Raw genomic sequence first — 19203 nt, forward strand, 5'->3', positions numbered from 1 at the left:
ATTTTGCTGCTGTTGGATAGAATGTTCAGCACCTGTCTGTTAGGTTCATTTAGTCTAATGCGTACTTCAAGTTCAGTGTTTCCTTATTTATTTTATGTCTTCATGATTTATGCAATATTGAAACTAGGACATTAAAGTCCCCTACTATTGTTGTATTGTAGTCTCTCTCTCCTTTCAGATCTATTAATCTTTGAATTATTTTTGGTGCTACTATGTTGGGTACATATATATTTATAATTGTTATATTCTCTTGATGAATGACCCTTTTATCACCATATAATGATCTTATCTTTTGTGACAGTTTTTGACTTAAAGTCTATTTGGTCTGATATAAGAAAATAATTATTTTTTTACAGCTTTATTTTTATTTCAAACTTTTATTCCTTGGGGTGGTAGAAAACTATTTTCGTCAGCTTTAATCTCTAAGCACCTCCCCTCCGACCTCAGCAAGTTAAAAGAGCTTATGTAGTATCAAGGTAATTGGGAGGAGGAACCCTTTAATCCTCCATGTTCTCTGTCTACATTGCCATCCTTTGAGATATTCAGGGTCCCATCAGGTCTTTGGCCACTCGTACTTGCAGATCCGAAGAGATATATGTTGTTTCTACTTTTATGACTTCTTCATTTTCTATGGCTCTTATGCAATACTTCCGTAAGCCCAGAAAATCTGAAAGGTTTCTCAGTTAATTTAGAAACTTTATTTGCCAAGGTTGAGGACACACACCTGTGACACAGCCTCAGGAGGTCCTGACAACATGTGCCCATGGTGGTCAGGGCACAGCTTAGTTTTATACATTTTAGGGAGACATGAGACATCAATCAGTGTATGCAAGAAGTACATTGGTTCGATGTGGAAAGGCAGGACAACTCAAAGCAAAGGCAGGAAGACTGGAAGCAGGGAGGGGGCTTGCAGGTCACAGATAGGTGAGAGACAAAGGATTGCTTGCATTCTTTTGCGTTTCTGGTTAACCTTTACAAAAGGGGTAATCAGGAACGCATTTATCTCAGTGAGCAGAGGATAACTTTGAAAAGAATTGGGGGCAGGTTTGCCCTAAGCAGTTCACAGCTGCTTTTTCCCTTTAGTGATTATGGGGGCCCAACATATTTTCCTTTCACACTTCCATGCCTATTGGGGGTGCTCAGAAGTCCTTATACTGCTCTTGCACCAGACTGGAGTAAAAGAAACTTTCAGTGGCTGCCTAAAGTCCAACTGGCCACCTGTCCCAGCTCTGCCTAGGCAATAGTGCCTGAGCTCTTCCGTTCTTGCCTCCCGTTTTCCTACCTGGCACTTCCTCAGGGCTTATTACCTTTCTCTCCGGGATCTGTACTAATTCCTTTCCTCAGACTCTCCTTCCCTCGAGCCTGAAGGATGCTTTTCTGTGCCAGGACGCATGGGCACCTCTTGTCTCTACCCTGTGTTCTGTATGACTAAGTGCCTAAGCTTTTGTAACCCAAAAGCTACGATAAAACTTTCTTTGCTTTCTGCGGTTCTCTTTTATTTCCAAGGCAGTGTTAACAACCTATTCAATGGAGAGAAATGGCAAAAAGAGAATGGAGGGTGATAAAATAACAAGGAGAAATGTGGGTTAATAAACATGAACCATCAAAACAAAACACAAAATCCTGTATAGTAGGTGGAATGAACATGTATTTTTGCTTCTGTAACGTGTGTGTGTGTAGTATGTATATATTGTCGCATACACACATGCGTGTATGTTACAATTAACACATTTGAAAATTTGTCATTTGAAATAATTTTTCACTGAGACTCTTCCACATTCTAGGTTTGCTTCCTTTTGATTGGAGTTATAATAAGTGATAATTCCAGCAGATAAGCTATTCTGCTGGAATATATACATCTAATGAGCGTTTCCTCAAAAATATTCACCTCAGCCTACTATATATCTTTTCCACTAATATTGCCATAGCGCCAAACATTTCCCAAGTTTTTTTGGAATTGTTCTTGTTTTATAAACCATGAGCTGAAAATGTCCGTAGTAAATTACTTTTTCACTAAACCCAGCTTTATTCCCCACCCTTTCCCACCTCATTGATAAAAATATAGCTCCACTCGATCCATTTGCCTCTAAACCAACCTTAACTTTTGATTAGTTATGAACTTGTTGTATAGAAGCAGTAAGCCAAAATTTTTCCTCCTTTAAAACCATTTAAATGAAATTCCAAAAAACTCTGAAGTTGATTTTTAAAGAAAAGCTCAAAAATTGTTTTAATGACTGTATCACTGATACAAATGTATAATTGCCAAAGTGATTACTCTGAAGCAAGCTTTTATTTGAATGAATACATGTTGGTAGCTTCCTTTAGAACAATAGTTCTCAACTTGGGAGGATTTTGCCCCACAGGGGACGTTTGTCAATTTCTGGAAATGTTTTTGATCGTCTCAACTGGGTAGGACTTGTTCCTGGCACTTGTGAATGGAAGCCAGGACTACAATAATCAGTTCACTTCCCCACAACTAAGAATTGTCTGCCCCCAAATATCAATACTGTCGAGGTTGAGAAATCCTGCTTTAAACAAGTAATTGTAGTCATCCCTCATGTTTTGATATACTTCAGAACTTCTGGTCACTTTCCTTCAGCCTCACGGCCTCTTTGAGATTTTGTTTCTGCTAAAGTATAAAGGGTAGGGACAAGACTGGGGAACCAGTTCCAGTGAGAAAACAGATGAGGAAGGGAATACTAGGAAATATGTAGAGTAGTATCTAGGTGGAAGTTTCCCTAGCAACCTTTGAATGCTTACTAAGAAGTTTATTTCTTATCTCAGGGATTTTTCCTGCCTAAGATGGTAGGAGTAGAAATTTGGGGCCTCTGATTTTCTAGAGTCATAATCCAGAGAGAGACTGTCTGTGTAATACTGTTACCGCACATGGGTCTTTGTTCTTAGAGCTCCCAAGGTAGTGGCAAGGGCTCCCAAGATGGCAGCAAGCCTTTTGTTCTCTGACCTGGGGTTCTTGGCCTCACGGATTCCAAGGAATGGCACCTTGGGCCATGTGGTGAGTGTTATAGCTCTTTTAGAAGTTATGAGTCACAGAAGAGAACCATGGAACCTAGCGACTAATGTTCAGCTTGATTAGGATGAACCTGGGCACTTAACCGTGCAGGAACAATGGCAAGCCTTTAGCCCGATGGGGAGTGGCAATGGGCGCCTCACTGGATGAGAAGCACAGCGACACCCTGCGGGATCCGTAGGGGTGGAAGTCAGCAGCCGGTCCGCAATGTCAGCGTTCAGCAGTGGTGGATGGTGAGCGAAAGCTCAGCTCAAGCTGGAACAAACACAGACCAGAAGAGAGTGCAGTTGCAAGATTTAATAGAGTGAAAGCAGAGCTCCCAAACAATGGGAGGGGACCCAAAGGGGTTGCCGCTCCCAGCTCCAGTGCCTGGGTTTATATCCCGATCATTGTCCCTCCTCCTGTGCTCTCAGGCGATATGATTTGACTGTTTCTTTACCTCCTGCTTTTAGCCTAATTTGTATTTTAGTGAGCTCTCTTTACTACCTGATTGGTCGGGTGTGAGCTGAGTTACAAGCCCCATGTTTAAAGGTGGGTGTGGTCACCTTCCCCAGCTAGGCTAGGAATTCTTAGTTGGCCCAGGAAATCCAGCTAGTCCTGTCTCTCAACACCTTCCTCTCGGAGAGGCTTCCACCACCTTGTGAGCTGTGATCCCACTGCCCCATTCTGACTCACATCTGGACTTCCCTGTCCCTATCTAATCAGTCACACTTAGCTGCCTTTGCCTTTTTATTCTCCACACTGCTCTTGCTCAACAGTTTCTGCATTTGAAGGCATGTTCTGATCCGTTCTTTATTAAGCGTTTGTTATTTCTGCGGAATAGCTTGATTTGCCCTGTACCCTTCTCCTCCCTTACTGTGTGCAAGGGTAAAGTTTCAAATACCCCACCCCACATATGAGACCAGACATAGCTTTCCATAGGAAGGTTAGCTGTTTGGTTTTTACCTGTAGTCTGTAGTTCCACCACAGAGTTCCATCCCTATGTTGGTACCTTCCTGCAATTCATTTCAGTGTGTGGTCCCTTGAGCAGCATCTGTGGCTAGCCAGTTTTATTCTTCCTGGTTTGTCCCTGATGTCTGATTCCCAAAGCAGAGATCAGTGGGGAGGCCAGATCTTCCCAAACTTCAAAAGAGAAAGAGAAAACCATATGGCTCTGTTCCTGGATTAAAAGCATGCCCTAGAAAATCATGTGCTGGTTCTACCACTCCTTTCCCTCAGGTACAGTGTCTCCAATGTCTGTTGCAGAATTAGAATAAATCTATACATTTGAAAGTTCACCTGGAAATGGTTGGCCATGATTTCTGGGCTCTTGTCTGGTACGTCCCACTGCAAGCACCTCTGAGGTCCCATCCTCATCTGAGTGAATTCCAGCAAGATGCTCTCCCAGAGTTCTGCCTTCTGATCACTGTTGAAATAGACCTGAGCAAAAAGGACAAAGTGAGGAGGTGCCCAAGCACACTGTGTATGTTCTGGTGTTAGGTCTACATCATGCTAACGTAGGCAGCTTGTGGCTCTGAGTAGTCTCCAGGTAGGTTGTCCTATGGGAAGGGATTTCTGCTCTACAAAGAAGGCACATTTCTCACGTTTGAACCTGACATCTTTAATTTGGGTCTAAAGAGGCAAATTAAGTCACTTCTTTACCAATGACTGAGTTGTCATGTGATACTATCAAAATCAAGGAGTATTCATGGAGCAGTTGCAGGTGAGGGGAATGAAACACCAGCACCAGGACTCAAGAGTGAGCTCCCGTTTACTCTACTCCTGCCACACATTTTTCAGGCCTTTGGAGGCAGGCTGAGCTCTGACTGTGAGCCTTAGCTATTTCTCTGAAGTACCTCTCTTGTTTCTTCCACCCTTAATGGAGGGGTGGTGATTTTTCTACTGCCTTATAATGTAACGTAGCCCCAAATTCTGGGCCACTGCTTGCTTGTGATTACCTTCCTCTCAACCTCTCAATGTCATCATTGCTGACCTCTGACCTCTAACAACTGCTAAAAATAGAGTCAGGTAGTGTTATGGTACAATACCTTTTTTTTAAGTCTACTTTCTTTTTCACCATCATGGGCCCCAGGACTTGGATATTGTACGCAGCTAGCACCTCTTTATTGTAGTCTTACAAGTAGATCATTTCAGACAAGTCCTCCAAGAGTCCTCCCAGAAAAAGGACAAGGATCTCTTGCTTCTGTCCTCTGCTGCTCACTTTGTAGGAGGTCTACATCCCCTTAGCAGCAGGATAAGATATTACCCTGGTTTAGAGTTTTAAGTCTCTGCTTCATTTCTTGGGTATCAGAAGTCTGTCAGATTAAAGCTCTTGAACTTTGATGTTTCCAGGGCTCTGTGGATGCTACCCTCAAACCCAAATCTAGTTTTCCTCTACTTGATTTTACTGTAAGCAGCAACATGTCATCCTGGTATTTGGTGCCTGCTAGCTTAGGGCAGTGTTGAGCTAGCCCTTTGAAGATGCTGGAGTTCAGTCTCGTGAGTCCATTTTTCTCCCCATGGCTTTCAGGTCTGAGCAAAAAAATCGTAGCAGGATTATCCTATTCATGAATTAGCACTTTTCCTTTGAGAAACTGCAATCTAATGATCATGTTACCCCCAAATATGAGATGAGTTTCTGAACCTCTGTGGCATAACACCAACCTCTTTAACTACTGCATTGAGAGGTACAGTGGGTGCTTGTCCAAGAACAACCTGAACATCAAAGCTCCCTGTGACCCACCATGAAGGGCCTCCCACTCCTCAAACCCTTGATAGTATCTCTTCAGTCTTCTCATAATAGCTCAAGCAATTAACCAACTCCCTGCTCCAGCTCTCTGTTCCATGAAAAGTTTGTGTGGGCCATGTTTAGGCTATGGGGCACCTCCACTAAACTTAGGCCAGTGATGGTCAGATCTGGGATGAGTCAGGGATGCCTCAAGGGGATAGGTTTGTACATCATTTTTAGGATCTTCCTTCTTGTGCTTAATAGTCTGGTGAGCTTCATTCATACAAGAGCCTTAATTTTTAAGCCACTGCCAGATCTGAGCTTCTTTGCCATCAAATATTCTAAATTGCCTTTTCAGGTCCTAGTTCTGCTAACTAAAGGATATCTCTATTACCTATACACCTATACCACATGGAGCAAATTGCTCCCCCTGCCTTCTTTTTAGAAATGGGGTCTTTCTGTGTTGCCCAGGCTCAAGCAATCCTCCCACCTCGGCTTCTCGTATAGCTGGAACTACAGGCACATGCCACCATGCCAGGCTTGCCTCCTATCTTTATGTGCCCATTGTCTAGCTATCAAGTGCCCATGATGAATCATGGTAAAAGAAGGCAAAGATATGTCTGGGTCTAGTCTAGGAATATCACTATACTTGCAATATAATTCAGTTGTTAACAGTTTTCTAGATCAGTCAGTCCCTACAATGCAACACTGGCATCCAGTCCATCACTATCAGCTCATAACGAAATTCTCAGTAGTTTGTGTTCACTTCCAGCAAGGTAAGGGGATCAGGTTTTTCTGTCGTGCCCCATCCCTGTGCAATTGTGGATGTTCCTTCTTTTCTGGTGGGCCCACAAATGTTAGACTATGGACAGGAAAACAGGTTATCTACAAGCAGTAGATTAGTGAGAGAGGAGTCTATACTCCAAAAAGCTATGGTTACTGGATCTTTTTCATACCTCTGTAGTCCTTCATCTCCTGCTGGCTTTGATAACATCTGCTCCTGCCTCATCCAGTTTGGGTTCTTCCTCTCTCTGCCTTTCCTCCTTCGTTCGTCTCAGTCTTGTGTAGTTTTTGGGATTGGAGAAACCAGCTTTCTTGGCTGCCTGTGAATATTTCTGACCTGCATTAGAGTGTGGTTTCTTTGAATCTTTGTGCTTTGGTGAGGACTGGGGAGGGGAAAATGGTCTATGTGGAGCTAGTGAAAGAAGAAGAGGAAAAAATCGCACAGAAACAGAATAATACTTTGAAACGTAACCCTGCCACATGGCTTGTAAAACTAGAATATTTCATTCTGATTCTGAATAACTTAATGAACATTATTTCAGTACTTTAATTTTGAGAATAATGGGTCAAGGGCTGGTATATCTGTGGTTAAGATGAAGGGGAAATGTAGCTTTTTGTGTGGTCTAAAACACTCATACTAAGACAACTGGAAGACCCAAAGGGAAGAATCATGCAATCTGTTATATGGTAGCTCTTAAAATAAAAGTAGTAGAGTTTTTTCTAGATTTGTTCCATAAACTGCCATTTAACTGTACCAGGTAATGAGATGGCCAGGTATTTTCCAGTTAAATTGGCACAACTTAAAATATATATATTTTAGATTTAGGGGGTACATGTGCAGGTTTCTTACAAGGGTATATAGTGTGTGGTGCTGAGATTTGGGCTTCTATTACCCTTGTCACCCATATAGTGAACATAGTACCCATAGGAAGTTTTACAGACTGCGTCCTCCTCTCTCCTTTCCTCTTCCTCCCCCACCTTTTTGAAGTCTCCAGGGTCTAATCTTTATGTCTGTATGTACCCATAAATTGGCACAACTTCTCTCTCTAAATGATAAATGACTGATTTTGGCTGGGTGCAGTTGCTCACACCTGTAATCCTAGCACTTTGGGAGGTTGAGGCAGGTGGACTGCTTGAGCCCAAGGAGTTTGAGACTAGCCTAAGCAACGTAGTGAAACACGTCTCTACAAAAAATAAAACAATTAGCCAGGTATGGTGGCACTCTTTGTTAGTCACAGCTACTTGGGAGACTGAGACAGGAGGATCTCTTGAGCCTGAGCGATTGAGGCTGCAGTGAGCCAAGCTCTCTCAAGGGCACTCCAGCCTGGGTGACAGAGCCAGACCCTGTCTCAGAAAAAAAAAGAAAAAAGAAAAAAAAAAAAAACCCTAAAACTAAAACAAAAGGATGAGTTTGATTGAATGCTCATTCTTAAAAATCAGATTCTGTGCTTACAAACTTTACAAATATATATTATTTAATGTGGTCCTCAAAACAACTCTATGAGTTAGTTTCTTTTATCTTGGTGGATAATGAATGGAATTCCCATTTTACAGGTTAAGAACTTGAGCTGTAATTTTGCTGGAGTCACACAGCTATTAAATGGTGGGACTGAAAAACCAAGGTCGTTGTGAGCCCAGAGCCCCTGCTCACAGCCCCACATTACACCTTTGCTATAGAGATGAGAGATGATTTTTTAGGAAACTAAGAGTCCAGGCTGACTCTGGCAAGACCCTGGCATCACCACAGCTAGTCTTGAGTCTGAACTCAGCTGAGATGACTGGGTGTATCAATACAGAGGCCATGCTGACATGACTTCCTGGACTTGGAGAAATCCTCTGGAGAGGATGGACTCTTAAAGAATTTAGAGGAAATTTCTATTTTGGGTGTATATGCATATGTGTATTTATTTATGGGTTTTTAAATAGGAATGTTCCAGTAAAGGTACAACTGATTTTATTCTTTATTTTTAGATAGGTAAAATATCCATATGAGCCACAAAACAACAATATAAAATCTTTCTTCTATTCCTTCAGCCCAGTTTATACCCTGTTCCCTTTTTCATGTCTACCTCTTAAGAATTCCTTTTATACAACTTTGAGTAAATGTAAACTTATATTCATATGCCTTTTCTCCTTTTATATACAAGGTCATCATTTTTAAATTTTGTACTTTCTTTGCTTTTTTCTTTTCTTTCTTTTTTTTTTTTTTTTGAGGTAGTGTCTCACTCTTGTGGCCCAGGCTAGGATGCAATGGCGCAAACTTGGCTCACTGCAACCTCTGCCTCCCAGGTTCAAGTGATTCCCCTGCCTCAGCCTCCCGAGTAGCTGGAATTACAGGCGCCTGCCACCATGCCCGGCTTATTTCTGTATTTTTCTGGAGACAGGATTTCACCATGTTGGCCAGGCTAGTCTCGAACTCCTGACCTCAGATGATCTGCCCACCTTAGCTTCCCAAAGTGCTGGGATTACAGACGTGAGCCACCGTGCCCAGCTCTTTGCTTTTTCAGATAGTGATTTATCTTGGAAATATTTCCGTATCAGCACTTGGAGAGATTCTTCTTTCTCATTTACAATGTCATAATATTTCATGGTGTTAAATCTATTATCATTTATTAACCACCTCTCTATTAGTAGATATTTGGGTTGTTTCCAGTCTTTTGCTCTTACTGACGCAATGAATAAACTTGCATATATGCCACTCTGAATATGTGTATGTATTTCTACAGGATAAGTTTCTAGAAGTAGAAATGCTGTGTTAAAAGTATGCATTTGTAATTTTGACTGATAATGGCAAATTATCCGCAGTAAGAGTTATACTAATTTGTACTTCCACTAGTAATGCATGAAGTGAGAGAATTTCCCACACTCCTGCCAACACAGCTAATGGTTGTTTGGATTTTGGCCCATTTGATAAAAAATGTTTGGATTTTGGCTTATTCAATAGATAAGAAATATTGCAGATTATTTAAATATGATGAATTAAGCAACTTTTCATATTTTTAAGTGCCACTTGTATTTCCTTTTCTATGAACTTTGCCCATTTCCTCTTAAGGTCTTTTATCAATTTCTAGAAACTCATCATATATTAGGGAAAGTAGTCCTTGTCTATGATATGAATTAAGCATATTTTTTACTGTTTGCCATTTATTTATGATTAAACTTGTTAGTCTTCTCTTATGTCTTCTGAATTTTAGATCTTAGTAAGGCCTTTCCCACTACAAGGTTATACAAGTCTTCTACTGTGTCATCTAGTGATTTCATAGTTCTGTTTTTCTTACTTAAATATTTGCTTTACTTGGAGTTTATCTTGGTTTATATTATTATTATTATTATTATTATTATTATTATTATTATTACTACTATTATTATTTTGAGACAGAGTCTTGCTCTGTCGCCCAGGCTGGAGTGCAGTGGCACAATCTGGGCTCACTGCAAGCTCCACCACCCGGGTTCACGCCATTCTCCTGCCTCAGCCTCCCGAGTAGCTCGGACTACAGGCGCCTGCCACTACGCCCGGCTAATTTCACTGTGTTAGCCAGGATAGTCTCAATCTCCTGACCTTGTGATCTGCCCACCTCGGCTTCCCAAAGTGCTGGGATTACAGGCTTGAGCCAACACGCCCGGCCTTGGTTTATATTATAACACTTGGATTGAACCTTTTTGTCTTAGATGGCTGTCCAGGTGTACCACATCATTTAGTGAATAATGCCTGGTAATTCAATCCCCAGTCATTGGAGATACCACCTTTATCATATTCCATATGCCACATATAATTTTATCTATACTTATATAAATAAAATGGCTTTACTTTAGACTCCTAGGGGAAAGTCTGAATTTTCTTGTGGGAACCCTAGAGGATTTTATTTTTTAAGACTGAGTCTCATTCTGTCGCCCAGGCTGGAGCAGGCTGGAGTGCAGTGGCACAATCTGCTCACTGCAGCCTCTGCCTCCTGGGTTCAAGCAATTCTCCTGCCTCAGTCTCCTGAGTAGCTGGGATTACAGGCACCCATCACCATGCCTGGCTAGTTTTTGTGTTTTTAGTAGAGACGGGGTTTCACCATGTTGGTCAGGCTGGTCTCCAACTCCTGATATCAGGTGATCTGCCTGCCTCAGTCTCCCAAAGTGCTGAGATTACAGGTGTGAGCCACCACACCCGGCCGATTTTTTTAAATCGTGGTAAAATATTATTTTTACGTTTTATATATATTTTAATTTAAATGGTTACTACTTTAACCATTTTTAAGTGTGAAGTTCCGTGGCATTAAGTACATTTACATTGTTGTGCAACCATCACCACCATCATCTCTAGGACTTTTTCATGTTCCCATCACATGGCTTTGAATCAAATATACCAGTAATTTTTTGACATACCATTCATTTGTAAGGTAAGTCCTGATTTTAGAGATATTAAAATATGGTAAAATATACATCTTAGGTGTATTTTAGTTACTAAAATATTTAGTTACTGAAATATAGTTCTCATTTTCAAGTGTATTTAGTTTATTTCTGAACATTCTAATCTATTACATTCATTTTTCTCTCCATGTGCCAGTGCCACACTGTCTTAATTATTGCAGATTTACAATATCTTTTAATACATAATAAGGCTAGTTTCTCCTCACTGGTCTTCTTTTTCAGATTTCTTTCTCCAGTTATTCTTGTGTATCTGTCTAGATAAACTAAGCAGCCTTTCCTTGGCTCTTATAGACCTTCCTTTCCCTCTTTCTGTCTGTATTCTACTTAAATTATAAAAAATTTCATGTAGATGACCTTATGAGGCCTGCAGATGAGCTCTAAGTCTAGGATCAGCTTATCTTCTCTGAAAGTTTGTGTATCTCTTGACTTTCTTCTCCTGGGTTTCTGCTTTAGCTTTGCCACTTCAAGTGCAGTCCATTCCTGATCTATATTGTCAGCATAAAAGGGAGCTGCTCCTATGAAAGTTCTTAGACTCATTTACTGCTTTGAGTCTTGTACATAGAATATTAGTCTTTTTCAGTGAAGTTAGCAGTGTCTCTAGAAGGATAGAAAAGCTGAAATGTTTGCAACTGCATCAGGGTTTAAAGTAATTTACTAATGCATTTGCCTTCAGTGGGAGTTTGTTGTCTTGCCAGTTATTCATATTAAATTTTTAGCATTTTAAATAATGTATTACTATAAGCTTGACTTTATTTGCATTTATAGATCATAAACTCATTTCTATTTTATTTTACTGAAGAACCCATTAAAAGAGCCAGTAAATCCAGTGGAAAATGGCCTTCAGTGATCTTACATCGAGGACTGTGCATCTTTATAATAATTGGATCAAAGATGCTGGTGAGTAGCCACATTTCCTAATTGAGGTTCATCCTTCCTTTTTATGTCAGATTCTCATATTTAATAGGATTTCATTGGAACAAAATGAGAGACTTTGCAACTTAACAGTCCCTTATTACAAGTTAACGAAGAGGAAGTGTACGGGTTTCATTACAGATATGTATAAAGATGGAGCTACACAGATGTTCATTACAATGTTTACAGTAATGAAAATAGCCTAGATATCCAGTGAAAGGAACTGATCAATAAATGATGGCTCATTCTAACTGAGTAGCCATTAAAAGTGATTTCGGAGGGACAGTGCTCTTCGGCTTGATTCTTCCCTAATGCTCCTGAGGGAAATTACAGTTACTGCCAACTCTTTTTTTTTTCTTCTTTTTTTTTTTTTTGAGAAAGAGTGTCGCTGTGTCGTGCGGTGGCACAATCTCGGCTCACTGCAAACTCCTCCTCCTGGGTTCACGCCATTCTGCTTCAGCCTCCCGAGTAGCTGGGATTACAGGCGCCCACCACCACGCCCGGCTAAATTTTTGTATTTTTAGTAGAGACAGGGTTTCACTGTGTTAGGATGGTCTCGATCTCCTGACCTCGTGATCTGCCTGCCTCGGCCTCCCAAAGTGCTGGGATTACAGGCGTGAGCCACGGCGCTCGGCCACTGCCAACTCTTTTGAATGAAAGAGTTGCAGCCCCCAGGAACCTGTCAGAGTGAACAGGGAACAGAAAAACCAGGGAATGACTGCCTGGGACACCCCTGAGTGATTCTGATATGCCTGCATTTTACCCTTGCCCATTTATTTTACAAGTCAGTGTTTCAAAAGAACATTAATGCCATAGCAAGAAGTCTAAAATATATTAAATGAAACAGGTTATAAAATACCCCATACGTTTCTTTCATGGGGTTTAGCAGTTATCTCTGGGTAGTAGGATTATGGGTTTTTTTTATTTCCTTATCTATATTTGTCTACATATTTTAAAATCACAACAAATGTGTTGCTTTCGTAAGAATTTTTTTGAAGTTTTAGAAGCAGAACAAAAGTAAAATTTCAAAAAGAAAGAATCAGAGCATCTTACAGCTGAGATGGATCTTAGATATCATTGAAGCTTATGCCTCATTTTACAGTTGAAGAAATGTGACCTCAAAGTCATGGTTAGTTGATGGCAGAAAAGACTAGAACCTATGTGTTCTGATTATTAGTTGTAGTATGATGGTATTTAACATTTGAGTTTATTTTTGAGATACTGAGCTATACATACTCACCAACATCACTACTTTAGGTTGATTCTTACCTATCAACTAGAAATTGCAAGTCTACCAAATTCAGGAAGGAAATGCACCACCTCTTGGCACCTACCACAGTTGAAATTATATTCAAATTTACAATGATTTCAGCAAAGATACCCTGTTTCATGGTTTTCAGCTTTCTCAGTAGCTGCTAAAAACCAAATTTATTTCACTAAATATGTTCCCAACAGTTTTTCCTTTGAGGAACGCCAGGGCTCTTTGTAAGTATCTCATAGATAGAGAAGCTTCACTCTGGTAGGGGATACATAGTGACTGTGCCAATCTTTTCTTCTTAGTTTTTTTTTCTTAGTTTTCCAATATATGCAAGGATACAGAGAGCATTCAAGTTTCTTTAGGAGTCATCCTTCTCTGAGGGTTTGCAGTAGTTCTCAGAAAGTCAGTATTAATTTAAATACTAATATTTTCATTGCTTTTCAAAGAGAGATGTGCCTTGCTACCTGAACTCTCACTATTTGAACTTAGGAACCAAGTAAATTTGGGTATGGTTTTTGAAATAGAGTTATTTGGAAGAACAGATCTCTTGCTATCCAATTCTTGACAGTCATTATGCCAAATACCAGAATCTGATACTCAAATAATCAACATGCTAACTTAAGAGCCCAATAGATGTAGATAATGATAAATATCTATGTAGTCCTAGAAGTTAAAAATGCCTTAATATGAACTTCTTTAGAATTCCACTTCCACTTTTATCCTTGCATCAACTCCTTAATTTTTATTAGGAATACCTACATTGAAATTGCTGAGTAAAATTAGATTAGATGTGGAGTGGAGGCCTGAAAACAGCATTGCAAACGGTGCAGGGAAGATGAGGGGAGAGAGGCAGGGAGAAGGCAAGGAATACCTGTATTTGAAGTTATGCTTATTTGAAGACTTGGGAGGGGAAAGAGGGTACGGGGATGTGGAGTGAGAATACCTAGATTTAAGGTCTGACACTGCTATAGCCCAGCTGGATGATCTTGAACATGTTATTTATTGGCTGTGAGTCTTTGTTTCTTTATTAGCAAAACGTAAGTGAGAATAGCATCTACCACCTACTAGGTAACATACATGAAAGTGCTCTGCTATTTCGGAAGTATCCCAACATAAATAGTGGTGCTGGTTGTTACAGATGATAGATTTCATCTGAAAATACTCTTCATATAGCATACACTTAAAAATTGTTTTCATTACATTATTTTTTCCTAGGCATGGTCTAAAAGGGTTAAAATATTTTGTTTTGAGATATACAGCTTTATGGAAACCCTGTCAGGTGTAACAGGAAAGTTTTTGCCTTCTACTTAGTGTAATATTGGTCTCTGAGATCCATTAGTAATCATTTCTGGCCATCTTAGTCCAGTTTTAGTTTGCTTACCCTGGAAATGTCTGAACTTATGATCAAGGGCCAAGAATTTCAAGTGTATTCTTGGCTTTAGCCCTAACCCTGAGTGGCCTAAGGAAACTTACTGATATTCATTGGTTTTCTGATTGCTAGAGAAGTAGTGGTCATGCATAGTTATTTCATGTGGAAAAATTCCACAGCTACAGAATAAAAAATGGTTTAATTAATACTTAGCTATAAGAGGATTTATTTGGATTCTTAGATGTGAAATGTGAGATTTTGAAATAATTCTATAGTAGCATTTTGGATTATAGAGAAATGAAAAAGTTTTTAATGTTTAAAATACAGCTTTCCTTGTATTTGATTAGAAATGATGACTTTTCAGACTTAATCATGACCCTTTTTTGCAAGAAGATGGAGTATGAGTAAGATTGCTGCCATTCTGAAACTTTAGTACTTCAAAAAGTACTTAAGGTACATGTTTGCTTTTCCTTCCAGCTTCTTCATTTCATTGGTACTTGGTATCTTAAAGATGTACTGTTTGTACATCTACTTAAGATGTAAGTACATGCTACTTAAGAAGAGAACACTCTCTTAGAAGCAGTTGATGGAAAAGCTCATTAATATTCTATGTGTGTGGCATTCTACTTTCCCTATGCTCTCTCCCTGGGACACTCTTAGAAAAGAATTATTAAGCAAGTGATAAATCAGAACTTTGGTAATCATTGGGATATAGACTGTCAGGCAGCCTTCCCATCCTCTGCTTCTATCATGGCTCTACTCATGGCACTTAAACCAAATCTGATGCTGAAAAGAAGGTGCATGAAACATCCCCCACCCCATTAGCCTTTTTTTTCTGGGGAAGAGAGAACACCTCATGCCTAAATCTAACTTTTTCAACTTATGTAATGATACAGGGAACATTCAAGTTTCTTCAGGGGTCATCCTTTTCTGAAGGTTTATAGTAGTTCTCAGAAATTCAGTATTTAACTTCAATACTAATATTTTCATTGCTTTTCAAATAGAAGTGTGCCTTGCTACCTGAACTCTCATTATTTGAGCTTAGGAACCACAGTTTTTTTTGAAATAGAGCTGTTTTGAAGAACAGATCCCCTGCTATCCAAATGTTGCTATTCACTATCCCAAATGGGATCATAGACTGAGTCAGAATTAACTTTAACTGTCAGCCAGCAGGTACATTGATACTCCCTGTAACATGCCCACTACCTTACATGGAAGTGGACTCTATTCAGAAAGGTATAATTGTTGCTAAGAGAGACGGCCGGAAAAGTGAACAATGGCCAGAGTCATGGGTGTCATCCTAATGATTTTGTATTTTATTTGCTCGGTCAGGGAGAGTTAATTTAAGCAACTTCATTTGCTCAGTAAGGGAGAGCTAATTTAATGAAAGGAAGAATTTAAGGACAACTTGATTTTTAGAAAATGAATTTGACAATTGCATGGAAGACTAGTGTAGCAGATTGGATCAGGAGGCAGTGAAACCATATAAAAGGTTATTGAAGAATACCCAGTGAGGGGTGCTGTAGCCCTAAATACAGGTGAGGAAACTTGGTCTCACACCAGACCCCTAGCTCTTAACAATGACAGCTCATCACAGTTACCAATTAACAAATTGTTGACTGCTGACAAATTATAATCACATATATTTATGGGGTACAAAGTGATGTTGTGATATATGTATCCAATGTAAAATGATTAAATCAATCTAAATAGCATGTCCATCACTTTAAATACTTATCTTTTTGTGGTGAAAACATTTGAAATTTACTTTTTACAATTTTGAAATACACATTATTATTAGCTCTAGTTATGCTGTGCAATAAATCTCAAAAAGATATTTCTTCTGTTGAACTGAAACTTTGTACCCTTTGATCAACATCTCCCTATTCCCCCAACCCCCTGGCCTCTGGTAACCACCATTCTACTCTGCTTATATAAATGTGATTATTTTAGACTTCTTTATAAGTGATAACATGTCTTGTCTTTCTGTGCCTGGTTTATCTTACTTAGCATAATGTCTTCCAAGTTCATCCACATTGTCACAAATTATAGGATTTTCTTTTTGAAGGCTGAATAATTGTCCATTGGTTATTTCTCTATATATATCTACAGGTCTGTAACTCAGAAAGGCATAACTTTAGATTGACAGATAACACATTTTCTTTATCCATTCACCCACTGATGGACACTTAGGTTGATTCCACATCTTGGCTATTATGAATAATGCTGCAGTGAACACGAGAGTGCAGATATCCCTTCAGTATGCTGATTTCATTTCCTTTGGATATATATCTGGAAGTGAAATTGCAGGATCATATGGTAATTCTATTTTTAGTTTTTTATAGAACCTTCCTGTAGCTTTCCTTATAGGTATAGTAATTTACAGTCCCACCAACGTTGTACAAGGGTTCTCTTTTCTCCACATCCTTGCCAACACTTGTTATCTTTTTTCTTTTTGATAACAGACATTCTTACAGGTGTAAGGTTATATCTCTTTGTTTTTTTAATTTGCATTTTCCTGATAATTAGTGATGTTGAGAATTATTTTCATCTATCCGTTGGCCATTTGTCATCTTTTGAGAAATGTCTATTCAGGTCCTTTGCCCATTTAAAAAAATGATTCATAGAAACCACGTCCTAGGATTCTGATTCAATTGGACCAAGATTGCTTTTTGCAGTTTGACTTTTAAATACTGCAGAGGCAATTTGGCTGTGCTAACAGAATTGAGATCTGCTGTAATAACAGTAGCAAGCATATTGAGTACTTAGGCTCTTTACATATAATAACTCAATCAATCCTCTATGAAATACATGCCTTTTAATGCCAAATTTGCAGATGAGGAAACTAAATACAAAGAAGGTGAGTCAATTGCCCAAGGTGACATAGTGAGCCAGTGGGAGAACCAGGATCAGAATGCAAACTATCTGACTCCAGAGTTTTGCTGAAATAGAATTTCTAAAGCTTGGTATTTTGTTTTATTATTTGCTTTGAAAATATCCAATTAAATTAATCACTGTTTCCCATAATTATTTTTAATCTGTAGAACTTGAAAGTCACATACAGTGTGTGCTGAAAATATTAAATTACAGGAAAAGTTATTTATATTAAAATTATTTTGTTCTGCTTCCTGAGCCAGCCCAGCATGGTTTTCCTGGCTTGTTTTCTTTCTACTGCTACCAGAGGAAGAACAGAGAAATGATGTCATTTGATTTTTCCCCCTCCTGAGTCAATGAAAGAATAAAATAAAATATATCTCTAATTCAGCAATTCTTTTACGGACATTTAAGCTAGTTTCTAACCATATGTGATGACTGTTAATAATAGAATCATTTGAAATTGTTTATAAGGCAAAAGAAAGAACAAAAGTCAACTAAACTCTCACCATGCAAAGGTGGTGGTGTAACGTCTTTTCAGAGGTCTTCTTTTGGTATTGTTTTTTTTCCTTTCCTTTTTTTTTTTTTTTGTTGTTGTTGTTGTTGTTTTGAGACAGGATCTTACTCTGTTGCCCAGGCTGGAGTGTGATGGCATGATCTCCAGTTCACTGCAACCTCCACCTCCCAGGTTCAGGCTATTTTCGTGCCTCAGTCTCCTAAGTAGCTGGGATTTACAGGCGTGCACCACCATGCCTGGCTAATTTTTGTATTTTTAGTAGAGACAGGGTTTCACCATGTTGGCCGGGCTGGTCTCAAACTCCTGACCTCAAGTGATCAACTTTGGCCTCCCAAAGTGCTGGGATTACAGGTGTGAGCCATGGCACCTGGCTAGTATTGTTTTCAGTAGTTTTTAATTTCATTAGCAATGAAAACTAGACATAGTAATATGGATCTCATCTTGGACTGTAGTTCCCATAATTCCCACGTGTCTTGGGTGGGACCCAGTGGGAGGTAATTGAATCATGGGCACAGCTCCCCCATGCTCTTCTCATGATTGTGAGTTCTCACAAGTTTGGATGGTTTTTTAAACATGTGGCATTTCATTTCCTCTGCTGGCACTCATTCTCTCTCCTGCTGCCCAGTGAAGAGGTGCCTTCCATCATGACTGTAAGTTTCCTGAGGACTCCCCAGCAAATTTAAATCTCTTTCTTTTATAAATTACCCAATCTTGGGTATTTCTTCAGAGCTGTATGAGAATGGACTAATATAGTAAACTGGTATCTCAAAGAATGGGGCACTACTATAAGGATACCTGAAAATGTGGAAGTGACTTTAAAACAGGCTAAAGGCAGAGGTTAGAGCTGTTTGGAGGGGTCAGAAGAAGACAGGAAAATGTGGGAAAGTTTGGCTGGGCACGGTGGCTCACGCCTGTAATCCCAGCACTTTGGGAGGCTGAGGCAGGTGAATCACCTGAGGTCGGAAGTTCAGGACCAGCCTGACCAACATGGAGAAACCCCGTCTCTACCAAAAAATACAAAATTAACTGGGCGTGGTGGCACATGCCTGTAATCCCAGCTACTGGGGAGGCTGAGGCAGGAGAATTACTTGAACCCGGGAGGTGGAGGTTGCAGTGAGTCGAGATCACGCCATTGCACTCCAGCCTGGGCAACAAGAGCAAAACTCCATCTCAAAAAAAAAAATGTGGGAAAGTTTGGAACTTTAACTAGAGACCTGTTGAATAGCTTTGACCAAAATGCTGACAGTGATATGGACAATGAAGGTCAGGCTGAGGTGGTCTCAGATGGAGATGTGGAACTTGTTGGGAACTGGAATAAATAATACTATGCTTCAGAAAA

The 19203-nt window shown here is 39.6% G+C and overlaps 1 protein-coding gene across 4 annotated transcripts in view; it reads left to right on the forward strand.

Moving 5' to 3' along the window:
• ELOVL7 (ELOVL fatty acid elongase 7) overlaps nt 1-19203 on the forward strand; it is a 98193-nt gene that overhangs the window by 52665 nt on the left and 26325 nt on the right. For 3 of the 4 annotated variants that reach the window (XM_023210491.2, XM_023210490.3, XM_023210493.3), the window contains one exon: nt 11734-11831. In XM_023210491.2, coding sequence (XP_023066259.1) covers nt 11768-11831 — 64 coding nt within the window. In that variant the 5' untranslated portion in view covers nt 11734-11767. Of the gene's footprint in view, nt 1-11733; nt 11832-13103; nt 13332-14950; nt 15085-19203 lie in introns of all 4 variants that reach the window. The other variant, XM_023210492.3, reaches the window with a different exon arrangement.

This window comes from Piliocolobus tephrosceles, chromosome 4 (assembly GCF_002776525.5).
Source record: "Piliocolobus tephrosceles isolate RC106 chromosome 4, ASM277652v3, whole genome shotgun sequence".
Lineage (NCBI taxonomy): Eukaryota > Metazoa > Chordata > Mammalia > Primates > Cercopithecidae > Piliocolobus > Piliocolobus tephrosceles.